Source organism: Scyliorhinus torazame, chromosome 13 (genome assembly GCF_047496885.1).
Source record: "Scyliorhinus torazame isolate Kashiwa2021f chromosome 13, sScyTor2.1, whole genome shotgun sequence".
NCBI lineage: Eukaryota > Metazoa > Chordata > Chondrichthyes > Carcharhiniformes > Scyliorhinidae > Scyliorhinus > Scyliorhinus torazame.
The window spans coordinates 90778295-90796331 of NC_092719.1; the positions used below are offsets into that span (position 1 = coordinate 90778295).

At 46.7% G+C, this 18037-nt stretch overlaps 1 protein-coding gene across 8 annotated transcripts in view; it reads right to left on the bottom strand.

The window, feature by feature from the left end:
* The window catches only part of washc4 (WASH complex subunit 4), a 425031-nt gene that overhangs the window by 27141 nt on the left and 379853 nt on the right, over nt 1-18037 (bottom strand). For all 8 annotated transcript variants that reach the window (XM_072471956.1, XM_072471955.1, XM_072471953.1 and 5 more), the window contains 2 exons: nt 10113-10309; nt 6687-6786 (listed from right to left, as the gene is read on the bottom strand). In XM_072471956.1, the coding sequence (XP_072328057.1) occupies nt 6687-6786; nt 10113-10309 (297 nt within the window). The remainder of the gene's footprint in view (nt 1-6686; nt 6787-10112; nt 10310-18037) is intronic.

Here is an 18037-nt window from a genome sequence, read left to right on the forward strand (position 1 = left end):
GATGGTTTTATGATAATCAACAATGACATGCTCATCATTAGACTTTTAATTCCAGAATTTCATTGAATTCAAGTTTCACCAATTGCAGTGGCGGGATTTGAACCTGGGTCCCCAGAGCATTACTCTAGGTCTCTGGTAAACTAGTCCAGTGACAATACCACTACGTTGCTGCCTCCCCAGCTGCCATGCGCAATCGTGAGGCTGAACCTTAGACAAGGAAAAGATGGGTGAAGGAGACATGGGAATTCACCTGGGAAGGCCATATGATTCATATTTACCTGTTTTTGAAGCGGAGCTGGCCAAGTGAAGGGCTGAGTTTAATAGGGCCAATATGGCCCTATTCAGGAACAAGGTGTGAATCATAGAATTTATAGTGCAGAAGGAGGCCATTCGGCCCATCGAGTCTGCAATGGCCTTTTGAAAGAACACCCCATTTAAGCCCACACTTCCAACCTATCCTCGTAACCCCACCCAACATTTTTGGACACTAAGGGCAATTTAGCATGGCCAATCCACCTAACTTGCACATCTTTGGACTGTGGGAAGAAACCGGAGCACCCAGAGGAAACTCACGCAGACACAGGGAGAACATGCAGACTCCGCACAGACAGTGACCCAAGCCAGGAATCGAAGCTGACACCCTGGAGCTGTGAAGCAACTGTGCTAAGCACTCTGTTACCGTGCTGCCCTTTACCTGCTACCTTGTGGTCCGGGATGATGTACCCTGCTGTCCTGTGGGTCACACATGGGGTAACGATGAAGACGGTGGCACCGGAAAGTATGGGAAGACCTTTCTTGTGAGGTCTTGCATGCATCTAAAGCCGTCCTCACGCTACAGCCCAAATGTCCTGTTTCCCCCCCTCCAACTCCTTCACCCCTCTCTCCTCCCATCCCTAAAACCTTGCATCCAAGCTCCCTGGGTCAAGACCACAGTTCCCTCTTAACGGCATCACCCTCGAGCCAGCCCTCAACTTAAAGTGCTGTCAGAATTGCCTCCAAATCTTCAGCGTAGCTACCACCACAGGACTGCCCATGTACTTCCCTGCGGCGAACAGTAGCGGCGCTGTTGCCAGCATCTGCGAACCTGACCCTCCACAAGAATCCCGCTCCATTCACACCCATAAAGCTTCCACCTCCCTACTCCAGCTCCGCACCTTCTCCGCCCAGTAATATACAACAAGTTCGGAAGGGCCAACTCCCCCCAACTACCGCTCCCTTGGAGCACCACTTTCCTCATCCTAGCCACCTTCCTTACCCACACAAACAACAAGATCAGCCTGCCCACCCCCATAAAGAATGACTTTGGCAAAAAGACCGGCAGACACTGGAACACAAACTGTGGCAGAATGTTCATCTTTACTGCCTGTACCCGGCCTGCCAGAGCCAAGAGGAGACTATTCCATCGCACGAGGTTCTTCTTAATCCTCCCCACCAGTCTTGTGAAATTAAGCTTACGATGTTCTTCCCTGTCCTGCGGAATCTGCACCCCACAAATACCTAAAATGAGTTGCCGCTACCCAGAATGCCAACCCTCCACTCCCACCCCTGTGCCTGGTGAAGACACCACAAATTTTCACTTTCCCCTTAATTTAACTTGTACCCTGAAAACGCCCAAAATTTCCTTAGCTATCCCATTATATCCCTCACCGACGAGCTCGGGTCAGAGATGTAAACAGTAGATCATCCGTGTATAGACATTCTATGCTCCACCCCCCCACCCCTAATCCACTTCTATAAGTGCGATCTCCTCAGCGCAATGGCCAAGAGCTCAATCGCCACCGTGAACAGCATCCCTGCCTCGTTCCCCAACATATTAGAAAGCACCCCAAATTCATATTTTACGTCCGTACACATGCTGTCAGATCCTTGTATAATAATTTCACCTATGCCACAAAGGTAGGCCCAATCCCAAATTTCTCCAGCACTGCTGCAAACATAACTCCATTCCACTCTGTCAAATACCTCCTCTGCATCTAATGCCAGCACCACCTCCAGCTCCCTTCCTTCTGCCGGAGAAAGCACCACATTCAGCAGCCGCCGCACATTTCACAGCATCTCCCTGCCCTTAACAAACTCCATCTGGTCCTCCCCCACCACCTTCGGAAGGCACTCCTCCAACCTCACTGCCAACACCTACGCCAATATCTTAGCATCCACGTTCATTAGAAAAATAGGCCCGTACGACCCACATTCCACCGAATCCTTCTCCTTTTTAAGTAATAGATAGATGCCTGCCCCATCATCTCCGGCAATATTCTCATAACCATTGCATCCCCAAACATTTCTACCATTCGCGCTGCCAATTTATCCTTTAATTTTTAAAATAAAATTCCAGCGGGAAAACATCTGGCCACGTCGCCTTAACCGACTGCATCTTCCCTATCACTACCTGCACTTCTTCCACCCCCATTGGTTCCTTAATCCCGCTCTCTCCTCCTCCCCCACCTGCGGACACTCCAGCCGTACCAGAAATATCCTAATCTCCGATTCATCCTCGGGCGGCTCCGACTTATACAAGTCCCTATAAAAGTCTTCAAACACCTTCTTCACCTGCTCTGGCCAACCCACCCATCCCATCCTTAATCTGCACGATCTCCCTCACTGCCGCCTCCAGATGGAGCTGGCCCATCAGCAATCGACTGGCCTTCTCACTATACTCATAGATGCCACCCCCCCCCCGCCCCGCTCGCTTCAACTGCCCTCCCTGTAGATAGGTGATTAAATTCCGCCTGCAATTCCTTCCTCCTCACCAAACGTCCCGGCTCTGGGTCCTCTGCACATCTCCCGTCAACCTCCAGAATCTGCTCTATCAATCGCTGCCACTCCTCCCGTATCAAACTAGACGGAAGGACAGAGTGGGTGGTAAGGGAGGTGGTGTAGCTCTGTTATTTAAGGATGACATCCGGGCAATAGTAAGGGATGACATCTGTGCTATGGAGGATAAGGTTGAATCCATTTGGGTGGAAATCAGGAATAGTAAGGCAAAAAAGTCACTGAAAAGAGTACTCTATAGGCCACCAAATAGTAACATTATGGTGGGACAGGCAATAAACAAAGAAATAACGGATGCATGTAGAAATGCTGCAGCAGTTATCATGGGAGATTTTAATCCTGGTTTAACCAGGTCGGTCAAGGCAGCCTTGAGGAGGAGTTCATAGAATGTACCCGCGATAGTTTCCCAGAACAGTGTGTAATGGAACCTACGAGGGAACAAGTAGTCCTAGATCTGGTCTTGTGTAATGAGACAGGATTGATTAATGATCTCATAGTTAGGGATCCTCTCGGAAGGAGCAATCGCAATATGGTGAAATTTAAAATACAAAATGGAGGGTGAGAAGGTACAATCTACACTAATGTTTTGAGCTTAAACAAAGGAGATTACAATGGAATGAGAGAAGAGATAGCTAAGGTAAACTGGGAGCAAAGACTTTCTGGTGAAACAGTTGAGGAACAGTGGAGAATCTTCCAAGCGCTTTTTCACAGTGCTCAGCAAAGGTTTATACCAACAAAAAGGAAGGACGGTAGAAAGAGGGAAAATCGACCGTGGATGTCTGAGGAAATAAAGGAGTATCAAATTGAAGGAAAAAGCATACAAAGTGGGAAAGATTAGTGGGAGACTAGAGGACTGGGAAATCTTTAGGGGGCAACAGAAAGCTACTAAAAAAGCTATAAAGACGAGTAAAATAGATTATGAGAGTAAACTTGCTCAGAATATAAAAACAGATAGTAAAAGTTTCTACAAATGTATAAAACAAAAAAGAGTGGCTAAGGTAAATATTGGTCCTTTAGAGGATGAGAAGGGAGATTTAATAATGGGAGACGAGGAAATGGCTGAGGAACTGAACAGTTTTTTTGGGTCGGTCTTCACACTGGAAGACACAAATAACATGCCAGTGACTGATGGAAATGAGGCAATGACTAGTGAGGACCTTGAGATGATTGTTATCACTAAGGAGGTAGTGATGGCCAAGCTAATGGGGCTAAAGGTAGACATGTCTCCTGGCCCTGATGGAATGCATCCCAGAGTGCTAAAAGAGATGGCTAGGGAAATTGCAAATGCACTAGTGATAATTTACCAAAATTCACTAGACTCTGGGGTGGTCCAAAAGGTTAGGTTAGGTGAGGTTACTGGGTTATGAGGATAAGGTGGTGGCCTTACCCTAGGTAGGGTACCCTTTCTGAGGGTCAATGCAGACTAGATGGGCCGAATGGCCTCCTTCTACACTGTAGTGATTCCATTTATCGTCCCATATCACTCTTGAACATAGATACAAAGTTGTTGGGCAAGATGCTGGCAACTTGAATGAAGGACTGTGTGCCGGGAGTGATAAACATGGAACATACAGTGCAGAAGGAGGCCATATGGCCCATTGAGTCGGCATCGACCCACTTAAGCCCTCACTTCCACCCTATCCCCATACCCCAATAACCTCTCCTAACCTTTTTGGTCACTAAGGGCAATTTATCATGGCCAATCCACCCAACCTGCACGTCTTTGGACTGTGGGAGAAAACCAGAGCACCCGGAGGAAACCCATGCAGACACAAGGAGAACGTGCAGACTCCGCACAGATAGTGACCCAGCTGGGAATCGAACCTGGGACGCTGGTGCTGTGAAGCCACAGAGATATCCACTTGTGCTACCGTGCTGCCCAGGTGATAGGTGAGGACCAAACGGGATTTGTGAAGGGACGACAGCTATTGTCTAATATTCGGAGGTTATTAAATGTGTTGATGACACCCCCGAGGGGTCAGGAAACTGAGGTGACAACATCTACGGACGCAGAAAAAGCGCTTGACCGGGGTCAGTGGAAATACCTGTTTGAAGTGTTTGGTTTTGGGCTGGGGTTGGTGAGTTGGATTAAGAAGTTGCACAGAGCTCCCACGGCCAGTTTACGTACGAATAATACAAGTTCAGGGTATTTCATTTTACATTGGGGAATAAGGCAGGGTGACCATTGTCCCCATTGCTTTTTGCATTGGCAATTGAGCCATTGGTGATGGCACTTAGTGCTTCAACGGGGTGGGAAGATAATGAGAGAGGGGGGATGGAACATTGAGTGTCTCTGCACGCAGATGACTGGCTGCTGTACGTCACGGACCCAGTGGATTGGATGGATAGGATTATGGGAGTATTGACAGAGTTTGGGTCGTTTTCAGGGTATAAGCTTAATGTGGGAAAAAATGAAGTGTTCCTGGTTAATGCTCGGATGCAGGGTTTGAAGAAGTTGCCATTTTGGCTGGTCAAGTCAAGTTTTCGATATCTGGGAAAAAGGGTGACGCATAGTTGGGCTCAGTTACATAAATTGAATTTGGCTAATTTGACAGAGGGAATGAAGGAGGACTTCAAGAGGTGAGATGTTCTTCCACTTTTGTTGGCAAGGGATGTGGTTCAGACTGTCAAGATGGTGGTTCTACCGAAGGTTGATTTTCGATTTTATACGGGCGGGTAAGGTCCCTCAGATTAAAAGGGTATTTCAGGTGAGAGATAGCTGGAGGCGAGGGTTGTTTTTGGCAAATTTGTTGAATTATTACTGGGCAGCGAACATGGAGAAGGTTTGGAAGTGGGTTGTGGAGGAAGGGTTGGTGTGGGGATGGAGGGAGGAGTCTTCATGTAGGAGGACGGAATTGAGGGCACTGGTGTTGGTGCCTCTTCCATTCTCGCCGGCTAAATACTCGACGAGCACGGTGGTGGTTGCATCTGGAATCAGTGCAGGCAACATTTTAGGATTGAGGGCACATCACTTTGGGCACTGATTTGTGATAATCATAGATTTACTCCAGCAGGGTTGTATGCAACGTTCAGGGCATGGGAGCGGATAGAGAGGTTCAGGAATTTGTTCGTGGAAGGCAGATTTGCAGAGTTAGGAGAGTTGGTGGAGAAGTTTGATTTGCCGAGGGGTAATGGGTTTCGGTATTTGCAATTCAGGGGCTTTGCGAAGACGGAGCTGGCGACGTTGCCAAGGTTGCCACACCCGTTGCTGCATGAAAAGATTGTGCCTGAGGATGAGATAGGGGAGGGAAGGGTCTTCGATATCTATGGGAGTTGATGCAGAGGGAGAGGACCTTGGAAGAGGATGTAAAATGGAAAGGGGAGGAGGAGCTGGAGGGTATTTGAAGCGGGGATATGGATCAAGGCCCTGCGGAGGATAAATGCAATCTCCTCTTGTGCAAGATTGAGCCTAAATCAATTCAAAGTGGTGCATAAAGCGCACATGACAGTATCATGGAGGAGTTGTTTTTTTCCCCGGAGGTGGAGGCTAAATGTGGGCGGTGTTCAAGGGGGCCGGCAAACCACGCTCATGTTCTGGTCTTGCCTGAAGTTGGTGGAGTTTTGGGAGGCTTTTTCGGGGTTATGTCGGAGATTATGGAGGTGAAGGTGGCCCCAGGCCCCTGGGTGGCAGTATTTGGGGTGTGGGAGGATCCGGGTGTGAAGGTGGGGAGAGGGGCTGATGAGTTGGCCTTTGCCTCCCTGATAGCTCGGAGGCGGATGTTAGGGTGGGACCCACCCGAGGGACTCTGAAGAAGCTGCGCTCCGAAAGCTAGCGATCCCAAATAAATCTGTTAGACTTTAACCTGGTGTTCTAAAATTTCTTACTGTGCCCAGCTGGAAGAATGCAGCAGTTACAAATCAACACAACATATATCTGGTTTCTAATGGGTATTACAAATCCACTGAATACTTGCCTTCCTTCTCCTTTCGCTCCTGACTTTCTTCAGCTGCAGATTGATCTCCTCTGAAGAAAATCCTGGCACTGCTCAGTGAGAAATAGAGAAGCTCAAACTCCTGAATGGAAAGACAAAGTACACAATGTCACACAAACCAACAGAATATTCTCCAGCCCGATTAATTGCTCACCTAACTCTGCTACTATAGCAAGGTGGATGAACAGCTTCTCTTCCAACTATATTTAACCCATAATCAATCATCACACTAAACAGTCATATTTTCCTCACCCAAATAGCAAAGATTTTATGGTCTCCTGCCTTAATAGAATCACAAATAGCAAGATTTTCTTTGGAGCCTGTATCTTTGGGACGTGTTTAGGAGATACAAGTAAAAGAATTTCTCCATTCAATAAAAAACAAGCAGCTAATGGAATGCAGGGAGGTCAACTAGTTCAAATTCCTGTAACTGGGTTTTAATTAACCCATGAGCCAGTTTTAGTTAGCTGAGCTGTTCTGTTACTGTGATAACTTTGGTTTAGTTAGTCGCACTCTTGCAGGAGTCAGGGGATTGAAAGCTCCTGTCTGGACCAGATGTGCAAACACAAAACTTCAGCTGACATTTCAGAACACCACTAAGGCCGTGCTAAATTGGCATAAGTGCAAAGTTGTGGGTGAGACATTACGCCAAGGCCCTATCGGGCTGCCCAGTTGCATGTAAAGGGCTCCATGGCACCACTTAATGTGCAGACACTTTTCTCCATAATCTAAGCAACATACTGCCCTCAACGAGCCATTCACTGAAGACTTGGCAATGTCAGATAAACAAAACATAACATAAGTTCTTTTTAAAATATTTTTTTAACAAACATTTTATCAAGGCATTTATGGTTTTATAACAACAAAAGATACAAAGTCAAATGTAAACTTAATTCAGTGCATAACACACACCTCCATTTAAAAAATAATTTAAAGAGTCCAATTCTTTTTTAACCCAATTAAGGGGCAATTTAGGGTGGCCAATCCACCTACCCTGCACATCTTTGGATTGTGGTGATGCGACCCACGCAGGCACAGAAAGAACGTGCAAACTTCACGTGGGCAATGACCCGGGGCCAGGATCGAACCCGGGTCCTCGGTGCCATGTGGCAGCAGTGCTAACCACTGTGCCGCCATGCCACCCTAACAAAATACTTAAATGAATTCAGTAGCTAGTGGTGTCCCTCAGGGTTCAGTGTTGGGCCCACAATTGTTCACAATTTACATCGATGATTTGGAGTTGGGGACCAAGTGCAATGTGACCACTTTTGCAGACGACAGACACTAAGGTGAGTGGTAAAGCAAAAAGTGCAGAGGATACCGGAAGTCTGCAGAGGGATTTTGATAGGTTTAGTGAATGGGCTAGGGTCTGGCAGATGGAATACAATGTTGACAAATGTGAGGTTTTCCATTTTGGTAGGAATAATAGCAAATGGGGTTATTATTTAAATGATAAAATATTAAAACATGCCACTGTGCAGAGAGACCTGGGTGTGCTAGTGCATGAGTCGCAAAAAGTTGGTTTACAGGTGCAACAGGTGATTAAGAAGGCAAATGGAATTTTGTCCTTCATTGCTAGAGGGATGGAGTTTAAGACTAGGGAGGTTATGCTGCAACTGTATAAGGTGCCAGTGAGGCCACACCTGGAGTATTGTGATCAGTTTTGGTCTCCTTACCTGAGAAAGGACGTACTGGTATTGGAGGGTGTGCAGAGGAGATTCACCAGGTTAATCCCAGAGCTGAAGGGGTTGGATTACAAGGAGAGGTTGAGTGGACTGGGACTGTACTCATTGGAATTTAGAAGGATGCGGGGGGATCTTATAGAAACATATAAAATTATGAAGGGAATAGATAGGATAAATGCGGGCAGGTTGTTTCCACTGGTGGGTGAAAGCGGAACAAGGAGGCATAGCCTCAAAATAAGGGGAAGTAGATTTAGGACTGAGTTTAGGAGGAACTTCTTCACCCAAAGGGTTGTGAATCTATGGAATTCCTTGCCCAGTGAAGCAATTGAGGCTCCTTCATTAAATGTTTTTAAGATAAAGAGTTTTTTGAAGAATAAAGGGATTAAGGGTTATGGTGTTCGGGATGGTGTAGCCACGTAAAATGGCTGCGTTCCGATTAATCTGGCCAAAACCCAGTTTAAAATGGCTAACCCGAAAGACTGCTGGGAAAAGCAGCTAAGAAGACACAAGCAGGCAGCTGCAGACAGTATTGCATATTCGGCTCTGGGAAGTTAGCCCAGATCGATACTCAGGGCTATCAACAGCCCATCCACCCAGCTATCTGCAGTTACATTCAGGACTGTTTGCAGCCCATCCATTCAGACATCTGCAGTTAAATCGGCTATCCCCGGGAACAATTGCAACACATTAGCAATTGGCCAGACCTGCCTGCAGTGGCCGAAACAAAGACTGGTGAACGACCACCCCCCGATCGAGGAATCGCCTCACCATTGGACACATCAACCCCAGGGATTGGGGACAAATCCAATCACTTGGGACTCAGGGTCAAGGGCCGCCCCGGGAGGCGGAAAGCCCCTGGGCCCTATAAAAGTGAGGGGCCAAGTTCAGATCTCTCTCTCTCTCCACTTAGCCTGCTCGAGACCTTCGCAAGAACAGCAACCGGCAACAGTAAGTTTGAATCCAGCGATCGCTATCCGGTAGAGACACCAAGCCACCGACCTGTAGCAGCCTTTCGAATCCCACGGGCCAGATCTGATTGGACAAGCCATTCGTTTCCCTGACCTGGTGGGCTCTTCCTAAGTTAAGTATTGGCCAGTAGTGATAGGTTTATTATATAAATAGTAGTATTAGTGTATTAATATTGCTTGTTGTATATAATAAATGACTGTTGTTTTAATCCTTACTAAGCGGTGTGCTGTATTATTAATCATAACTTGAACTTGAACCACGTGGCGGTATCATAAAGATACCTGGCGACTCATGAGCAAAGGTGACATAATCAGAGCAAATAGACTGAGGTTAAAAAGAGCAACAACGGAAAGTGGAGCTGAGTCCAAAAAAGATCAGCCATGATCTCATTGAATGGCGGAGCAGGCTCGAGGGGCCAGATGGCTCCTAGTTCTTATGTTGGAATGTCCTGAGGATTTGGAGCGATAATAAACTTTATTTAATAGCTCATTTCTAAAAATGCTGTGGTGGCTTCATTTTTAAAAATTCTCCTTTTATTAATTCTAACTGGAAGCATGCAGGCAGATTGCATTCAACAAAATATTCAGCTTTTGCTTTTGGTTGCAAATATTCCAGACATGCAGTTTTATTTGCCACCCAGTATCTCAATTAAACAAAGTGTTTCAATTTTATGGTAAAATTGCATTTTCACCTCAGAGTGTTGCTGCACTGTCAAGAGTGAGATGGTAGGACATAAATCAGACTATTTACTTACCTGTAAATAGATATCCAACCTTTTCTGGGTTAGGTTCATTGTTTGCATGAGCTTTTCATCCTGATTAGTTGACTGGACATTTTGCTGTTTGACGACTGCATTCTTTTCTCTCAGATATTTTTCTCTCACCGACTGAAACCATTGTAACGAGTCAAATTCCTGATACTGATCCAACAGTTTCAGAATGTAGGCAACGCCTGCAATCATTGAGGAACCATCAATCAGTAAGACACATAAAATAGAGCCAATGACTGAGAGGAAGAACTGTAACAGAACAATGGGCAATCTTTAAGAGATGTTTCAGGCACAAGCAAAAGTGGCAAACGTTGGGGGAACAAAAAGAATACAAGGTTCCTTCGATGCTGAGGGAGACAGAGAATATGATGGAAACAAAAAAAGTTGCATGATGCATGGCAGGTAAATGGTTTGGGTGAGGATCGGGTCAAAATACAATAGGTTGAGAAGGGAGGTGAAGAAGAAGATAAGACTATTAGGAGAGAATAGAATGACAGGTAACGTAAAAGGCAATCAAAAAATCTTCAACCAACATGTGGATATGATATGGGTAATAAGAAGTGAAGTGGGCATTTTAGGGAATAAGGAGCTGAAACATGCTTAGAAACGCAGAATACTTTAGAGCAATAAGAAGGAGGCATATGAAAAATTATAAGCAGACTTCATGTGGCGGCCATGGAGGAGCAGGTCACACATTCGATAACTCCCGCCTGAAACGGACTTTCGGACCTTTTTTCCCAGATTTGTGTGGACTTTATTAAATAAATCAGTGGAGTTGGCAATAGTAAGGAGGATTCCCCACCCCCCCCCGCCGATGTATGGATAGCTGGACCAGAAGTGGCCGTGTGAAACAAATTAGTCCCGTCAGAGGGAAGCGAGGGGAGTTGGCAGTGCGGCGAAGCATGGCAGACGGCAAGGGCCAGGGAGTGGCGGCTCACTGTCCAAAGGAGCAACAGGTGGAGTTCTTCAAGAGTTGCTTTGCCGAACTAAAAAGGAATACGCTTGACCCGATGAAAGTATCGATCGACCAAAGGTCGCGACTCAGGCAGCCCAGGAGAAAGCGATTCAGGAGATCGAATTAAAACTCTCCAACCAAGAGGACGAGATAACTTTACTGGAGCACAAGGTGGAGGTGCTAAAGGACCGCCACAAGCAGATGCAGGAGAAGCCAGGAGGGAACTGAAGAAAGAGATTAGGAGAGCTAAGAGAGGGCATGAACAATCTTTGGCGGGTAGGATCAAGGAAAACCCCAAGGCCTTTTACACATATGTGAGAAATATGAGAATGACTAGAGCGAGGGTAGGTCCGATCAAGGACAGTAGCGGGAGATTGTGTATTGAGTCTGAAAAGATAGGAGAGGTCTTGAACGAGTACTTTTCTTCTGTATTTACAAATGAGAGGGCCATATTGTTGGAGAGGGCAGTGTGAAACAGACTGGTAAGCTCGAGGAAATACTTGTTAGGAAGGAAGATGAGTTGGGCATTTTGAAAAACTTGAGGATAGACAAGTCCACCGGGCCTGACGGGATATATCCAAGGATTCTATGGGAAGCAAGAGGTGAAATTGCAGAGCCGTTGGCAATGATTTTTTTCGTCCTCACTGTCAACAGGGGTGGTACCAGGGGATTGGAGAGTGGAGAATATCGTACCCTGTTCAAAAAAGGGACTAGGGATAACCTTGGGAATTACAGGCCAGTTAGTCTTACTTCGGTGGTAGGCAAAGTAATGGAAAGGGTACCGAAGGATAGGATTTCTGAGCACCTGGAAAGACACTGCTTGATTAGGGATAGTCAGCACGGATTTGTGAGGGGTGGGTCTTGCCTTACAAGTCTGCCTTGAATTCTTTGAGGAGGTGACCAAGCATGCGGATGAAGGTAAAGCAGTGGATTTTAGTAAGGCATTTGATAAGGTTCCCCATGGTAGGCTTCTGCTGAAAGTAAGGAGGCATGGGATAGTGGGAAATTTGGCCAGTTGGATAACGAACTGGCTAACCGATAGAAGTCAGAGAGTGGTGGTGGATGGCAAATATTCAGCCTGGATCCCAGTTACCAGTGGCGTACCGCAGGGATCAGTTTTGGGTCCTCTGCTGTTCGTGATTTTCATTAATGACTCGGATGAGGGAGTTGAAGGGTGGGTCAGTAAATTTGCAGACGATACGAAGATTGGTGTAGTTGTGGATAGTGAGGAGGGCTGTTGTCGGCTGCAAAGAGACATAGATAGGATGCAGAGCTGGGCTGAGAAGTGACAGATGGAGTTTAACACTGAAAAGTGTGAGGTTGTCCATTTTGGAAGGACAAATATGAATGCGGAATACAGGGTTAACGGTAGAGTTCTTGGCAATGTGGAGGAGCAGAGAGATCTTGGGGTCTATGTTCCGTTAGGGATCCTCTCGGAAGGAGCGATCACAATATGGTGGAATTTAAAATACAGATGGAGGGTGAGAAGGTAAAATCAAGCACCAGTGTTTTGTGCTTAAACAAAGGAGATTACAATGGGATGAGAGAAGAACGAGCTAAGGTAGACTGAGAGCAAAGACTTAAGAGTGAAACAGTTGAGGAACAGTGGAGAACCTTCCAAGTGATTTTTCACAGTGCTCAGCAAAGGTTTATACCAACAAAAAGGAAGGACGGTAAAAAGAGGGAAAATCGACCGTGGATATCTAAGGAAATAAGGGAGAGTATCAAATTGAAGGAAAAAACATACAAAGTAGCAAAGATTAGATGGAGGCTAGAGGACTGGGAAATCTATCGGGGCAACAGAAAGCTACTAAAAAAGCTATAAAGAGTAAGATAGATTATGAGAGTAAACTTGCTCAGAATATAAAAACAGATAGTAAAAGTTTCTAACAATACATAAAACAAAAAAGAGTGGCTAAGGTAAATATTGGTCCTTTAGAGGATGAGAAGGGGGATTTAATAATGGGAGATGAGGAAATGGCTGAGAAACTGAACAGGTTTTTTGGTCGGTCTTCACAGTGGAAGACACAAATAACATGCCAGTGACTGATGGAAATGAGGCTATGACAGGTGAGGACCTTGAGAGGATTGTTATCACCAAGGAGGTAGTGATGGGCAAGCTAATGGGGCTAAAGGTAGACAAGTCTCCTGGCGCTGATGGAATGCATCCCAGAGTGCTAAAAGAGATGGCTAGGGAAATTGCAAATGCACTAGTGATAATTTACCAAAATTCACTAGACTCTGTGGTGGTCCCGGCGGATTGGAAATTAGCAAACGTGACACCACTGTTTAAAAAAGAAGGTAGGCAGAAAGCGGGTAATTATAGGCCAGTGAGCTTAACTTCGGTAGTAGGGAAGATGCTGGAATCTATCATCAAGGAAGAAATAGCGAGGCATCTGGACGGAAATTGTCCCATTGGACAGACGCAGCATGGGTTCATAAAGGGCAGGTCGTGCCTCACTAATTTAGTGGAATTTTTGAGGACATTAACAGTGCGGTAGATAACGGGGAGCCAATGGATGTCATAGATTATCATAGAATTTACAGTGCAGAAGGAGGCCATTCGGCCCATCGAGTCTGCACCGGCTCTTGGAAAGAGCACCCTACCAAAGGTCAACACCTCCACCCTATCCCCATAACCCAGTAACCCCACCCAACACTAAGGGCAATTTTGGACACTAAGGGCAATTTATCATGGCCAATCCACCTAACCTGCACATCTTTGGACTGTGGGAGGAAACCGGAGCTCCCGGAGGAAACCCACGCACACACGGGGAGGATGTGCAGACTCCGCACAGACAGTGACCCAAGCCGGAATCGAACCTGGGACCCTGGAGCTGTGAAGCAATTGTGCTATCCACAATGCTACCGTGCTGCCCTTTGTGGTTGGATGTGGTATATCTGGATTTCCAGAAAGCCTTTGACAAGGTGCCACACAAAAGGTTGTTGCATATGATAAAGATGCATGGCATTAAGGGGAAAGTAGTAGCATGGATAGAGGATTGGTTAATTAATAGAAAGCAAAGAGTGGGGATTAATGGGTGTTTCTCTGGTTGGCAATCAGTAGCTAGTGGTGTCCCTCAGGGATCAGTGTTGGGCCCACAACTGTTCACAATTTACATCGATAATTTGGAGTTGGGGACCAAGGGCAATGTGTCCAAGTTTGCAGACGACACTAAGATAAGTGGTAAAGCAAAAAGTGCAGAGGATACTGGAAGTCTGCAGAGGGATTTGGATAGGCTAATTGAATGGGCTAGGGTCTGGCAGATGGAATACAATGTTGACAAATGTGAGGTTATCCATTTTGGTAGGAATAACAGCAAAAGGGATTATTATTTAAATGATAAAATATTAAAACATGCTGCTGTGCAGAGAGACCTGGGTGTGCTAGTGCATGAGTCGCAAAAAGTTGGTTTTCAGGTGCAACAGGTGATTAAGAAGGCAAATGGAATTTTGTCCTTCATTGCTAGAGGGATGGAGTTTAAGACTAGGGAGGTTCTGCTGCAATTGTATAAGGTGCTAGTGAGGCCACACCTGGAGTATTGTGTTCAGTTTTGGTCTCCTTACTTGAGAAAGGACGTACTGGCACTGGAGGGTGTGCAGAGGAGATTCACTAGGTTAATCCCAGAGCTGAAGGGGTTGGATTACGAGGAGAGGTTGAGTAGACTGGGACTGTACTTGTTGGAATTTAGAAGGATGAGGGGGGATCTTATAGAAACATATAAGATTATGAAGGGAATAGATAGGATAGATGCGGGCAGGTTGTTTCCACTGGCGGGTGAAAGCAGAACTAGGGGGCATAGCCTCAAAATAAGGGGAAGTAGATTTAGGACTGAGTTTAGGAGGAACTTCTTCACCCAAAGGGTTGTGAATCTATGGAATTCCTTGCCCAGTGAAGGAGTAGAGGCTCCTTCATTAAATGTTTTTAAGATAAAGATAGATAGTTTTTTGAAGAATAAAGGGATTAAGGGTTATGGTGTTCGGGCCGGAAAGTGGAGCTGAGTCCACAAAAGATCAGCCATGATCTCATTGAATGGTGGAGCAGGCTCGAGAGGCCAGATGGCCTACTCCTGCTCCTAGTTCTTATGTTCTTATATTCTTATGTTCATACATCTTTGAAAGTTGCCACTCAAGTGGATAGAGCTGTGAAGAAGGCCTATGGTGTGCTCGCGTTCATTAACAGAGGGATTGAATTTAAGAGCCGTGAGGTGATGATGCAGCTGTACAAAACTTTGGTAAGGCCACATTTGGAGTACTGTGTACAGTTCTGGTCGCCTCATTTTGGAAAGGATGTGGAAGCTTTGGAAAAGGTGCAAATGAGATTTACTCGGATGTTGCCTGGAATGGAGAGTAGGTCTTACGAGGAAAGGTTGAGGGTGCTAGGCCTTTTCTCATTAGAACGGAGAAGGATGAGGGGCGACTTGATAGAGGTTTATAAGATGATCAGGGGAATAGATAGAGTAGACAGTCAGAAACGTTTTCCCCTGGTAGAACAAACCATTACAAGGGGGCATAAATTTAAGGTGAATGGTGGAAGATATAGGGGGGATGTCAGAGGTAGGTTCTTTACCCAGAGAGTAGTGGGGGCATGGAATGCACTGCCTGTGGAAGTAGTTGAGTCGGAAACATTAGGGACCTTCAAGCAGCTATTGGATAGGTACATGGATTACGGTAGAATGATATAGTACAGATTAATTTGTTCTTAAGTGCATTGTGGATAGCACAATTGCTTCACAGCTCCAGGGTCCCAGGTTCGATTCCGGCTTGGGTCACTGTCTGTGCGGAGTCTGCACATCCTCCCCATGTGTGCGTGGGTTTCCTCCGGGTGCTTCGGTTTCCTCCCACAGTCCAAAGATGTGCAGGTTAGGTGGATTGGCCATGATAAATTGTCCTTAGTGTCCAAAATTGCCCTTAGTGTTGGGTGGAGGTGTTGAACTAGGGTAGGGTGCTCTTTCCAAGAACCGGTGCAGACTCGATGGGCCGAATGGCCTCCTTCTGCACTGTAAATTCTATGATAATCTATGATTAATCTAGGACAAGGTTCGGCACAACATCATAGGCCGAAGGGCCTGTTCTGTGCAGTATTTTTCTATGTTCTATGTTTTAAGCTGGAGGAGCTGGAGAGCAGAACCAGTAGGCAGAATTTAAGAATCATTGGCTTTCCTGAAGGTATTGAGGGACCAGATGCGGGAGCGTATGCGGCAGATATGTTGGAGTCGTTGATGGGAGCGGGGGCTTTCCCTCGACCCCTGGAGCTGGATGGAGCGCACAGAGCCCTCGCAAGGAAACCCAAGGCGAACGACCCGCCAAGGGCCATGGTGGTCTGCTTTCACCGTTTTTCAGATAAGGAGTGCGTCCTGTGATGGGCCAAGAAGGAACGGCGCAGTAAGTGGAAGAATAGTGAGGTGCGCTTATATCCGGACCTGGGTGCGGAGCTGGCCAAGAGACGTGCGGGGTTCAACCGGGCAAAGGCCACCCTCTTTAAGAAGGGGGTGAAGTTTGGGGTGTTGTACCCAGCGAGACTGTGGGTAACGCACGAGGACCGACACTATTATTTCGAGTCGCCAGATGATGTCTGGACATTTATTAATGAGAAGAAGTTGGACTCGAGTTAAGAGACACTTAATACTTCGCAGATGGGAGGTGGCGGCGGTTTGTAATTGTATTCTGTTTTAAACAAGATTGTGGTTAGTCGTGGTGGGCGAGAGAGCGGGTTGGAGGGGCAGTTGGAGGGCGCTTTGGTTCGAAGGTGGTTGATACAGGGGGGGCGCTGAAGCTAGCATTACCCTTCAGGGGACTGGATTTGGTTATGCTAATGGCTTTTGGAGAGCTGATGTTTACTTACTGGGGAATGTGATCTTGTAAATAGGTTTTTTCTATGTGGGGAGAGGGGCCCGAACAAAGAACTAAAAAAACAAAGAAATATACAGCACAGGAACAGGCCTTTCGGCCCTCCAAGCCAGTGCCGACCATGCTGCCCGACTAAACTACAATCTTCTACACTTCCTGGGTCCGTATCCCTCTATTCCCATCCTATTCATGTATTTGTCAAGATGCCCCTTAAATGTCACTATCGTCCCTGCTTCCACCACCTCCTCCGGTAGCGAGTTCCAGGCACCCACTACCCTCTGCGTAAAAAACTTGCCTCGTACATCTACTCTAAACCTTGCCCCTCTCACCTTAAACCTATGCACCCTAGTAATTGACCCCTCTACCCCGGGGAAACGCCTCTGACTATACACTCTGTCTATGCCCCTCATAATTTTGTAGACCTCTATCAGGTCGCCCCTCAACCTCCTTCGTTCCAGTGAGAACAAACAGAGTTTATTCAACCGCTCCTCATAGCTAATGCCCTCCATACCAGGCAACATTCTGGTAAATCTCTTCTGCACCCTCTCCAAAGCCTCCACATCCTTCTGGTCGTGTGGCTACCAGAATTGAACACTGTACTCCAAGTGTGGCCTAACTAAGGTTCTATACAGCTGCAACATGAGGGCGATAGTCTGACCGGCACCAGGGGCTAGGGCTATCGGGGTCAGCCTGGATCAGCTGACTCTCGGAAGCCTGGTGGGGGATGAGGGGTGAGTTGGTGTTTGATCTGGGAGATTAGGTTTCTGGTGTTGGGGGGGGGGGGGGGGGTGGCTGCTCTGTGGGCAAGGGAGAAATTTTCTTCAGGGAAAAAAAGGGAGGTCGGGGGCGGCTGCTGCTTCAGGGGGTGCCCGGGAAAGCGGGGGGGTGCAGGCTCAGGGCTGGCCTAAAAAGGGTGGTGGCTAGTCGGCGGGGGAGGGGTGGCAGCCCCCTGTCCAGGTTGATTACTTGGAACACGAAGTCTGAATGGGCCAGTGAAGAGAACACGCGTGTTCGTGCATTTAAAGGGACTAAAGGCAGACGTGGCAATGCTCCAGGAGACACATCTGAAAGTCACAGACCAGATGAGATTAAGGAAGGGTTGGGG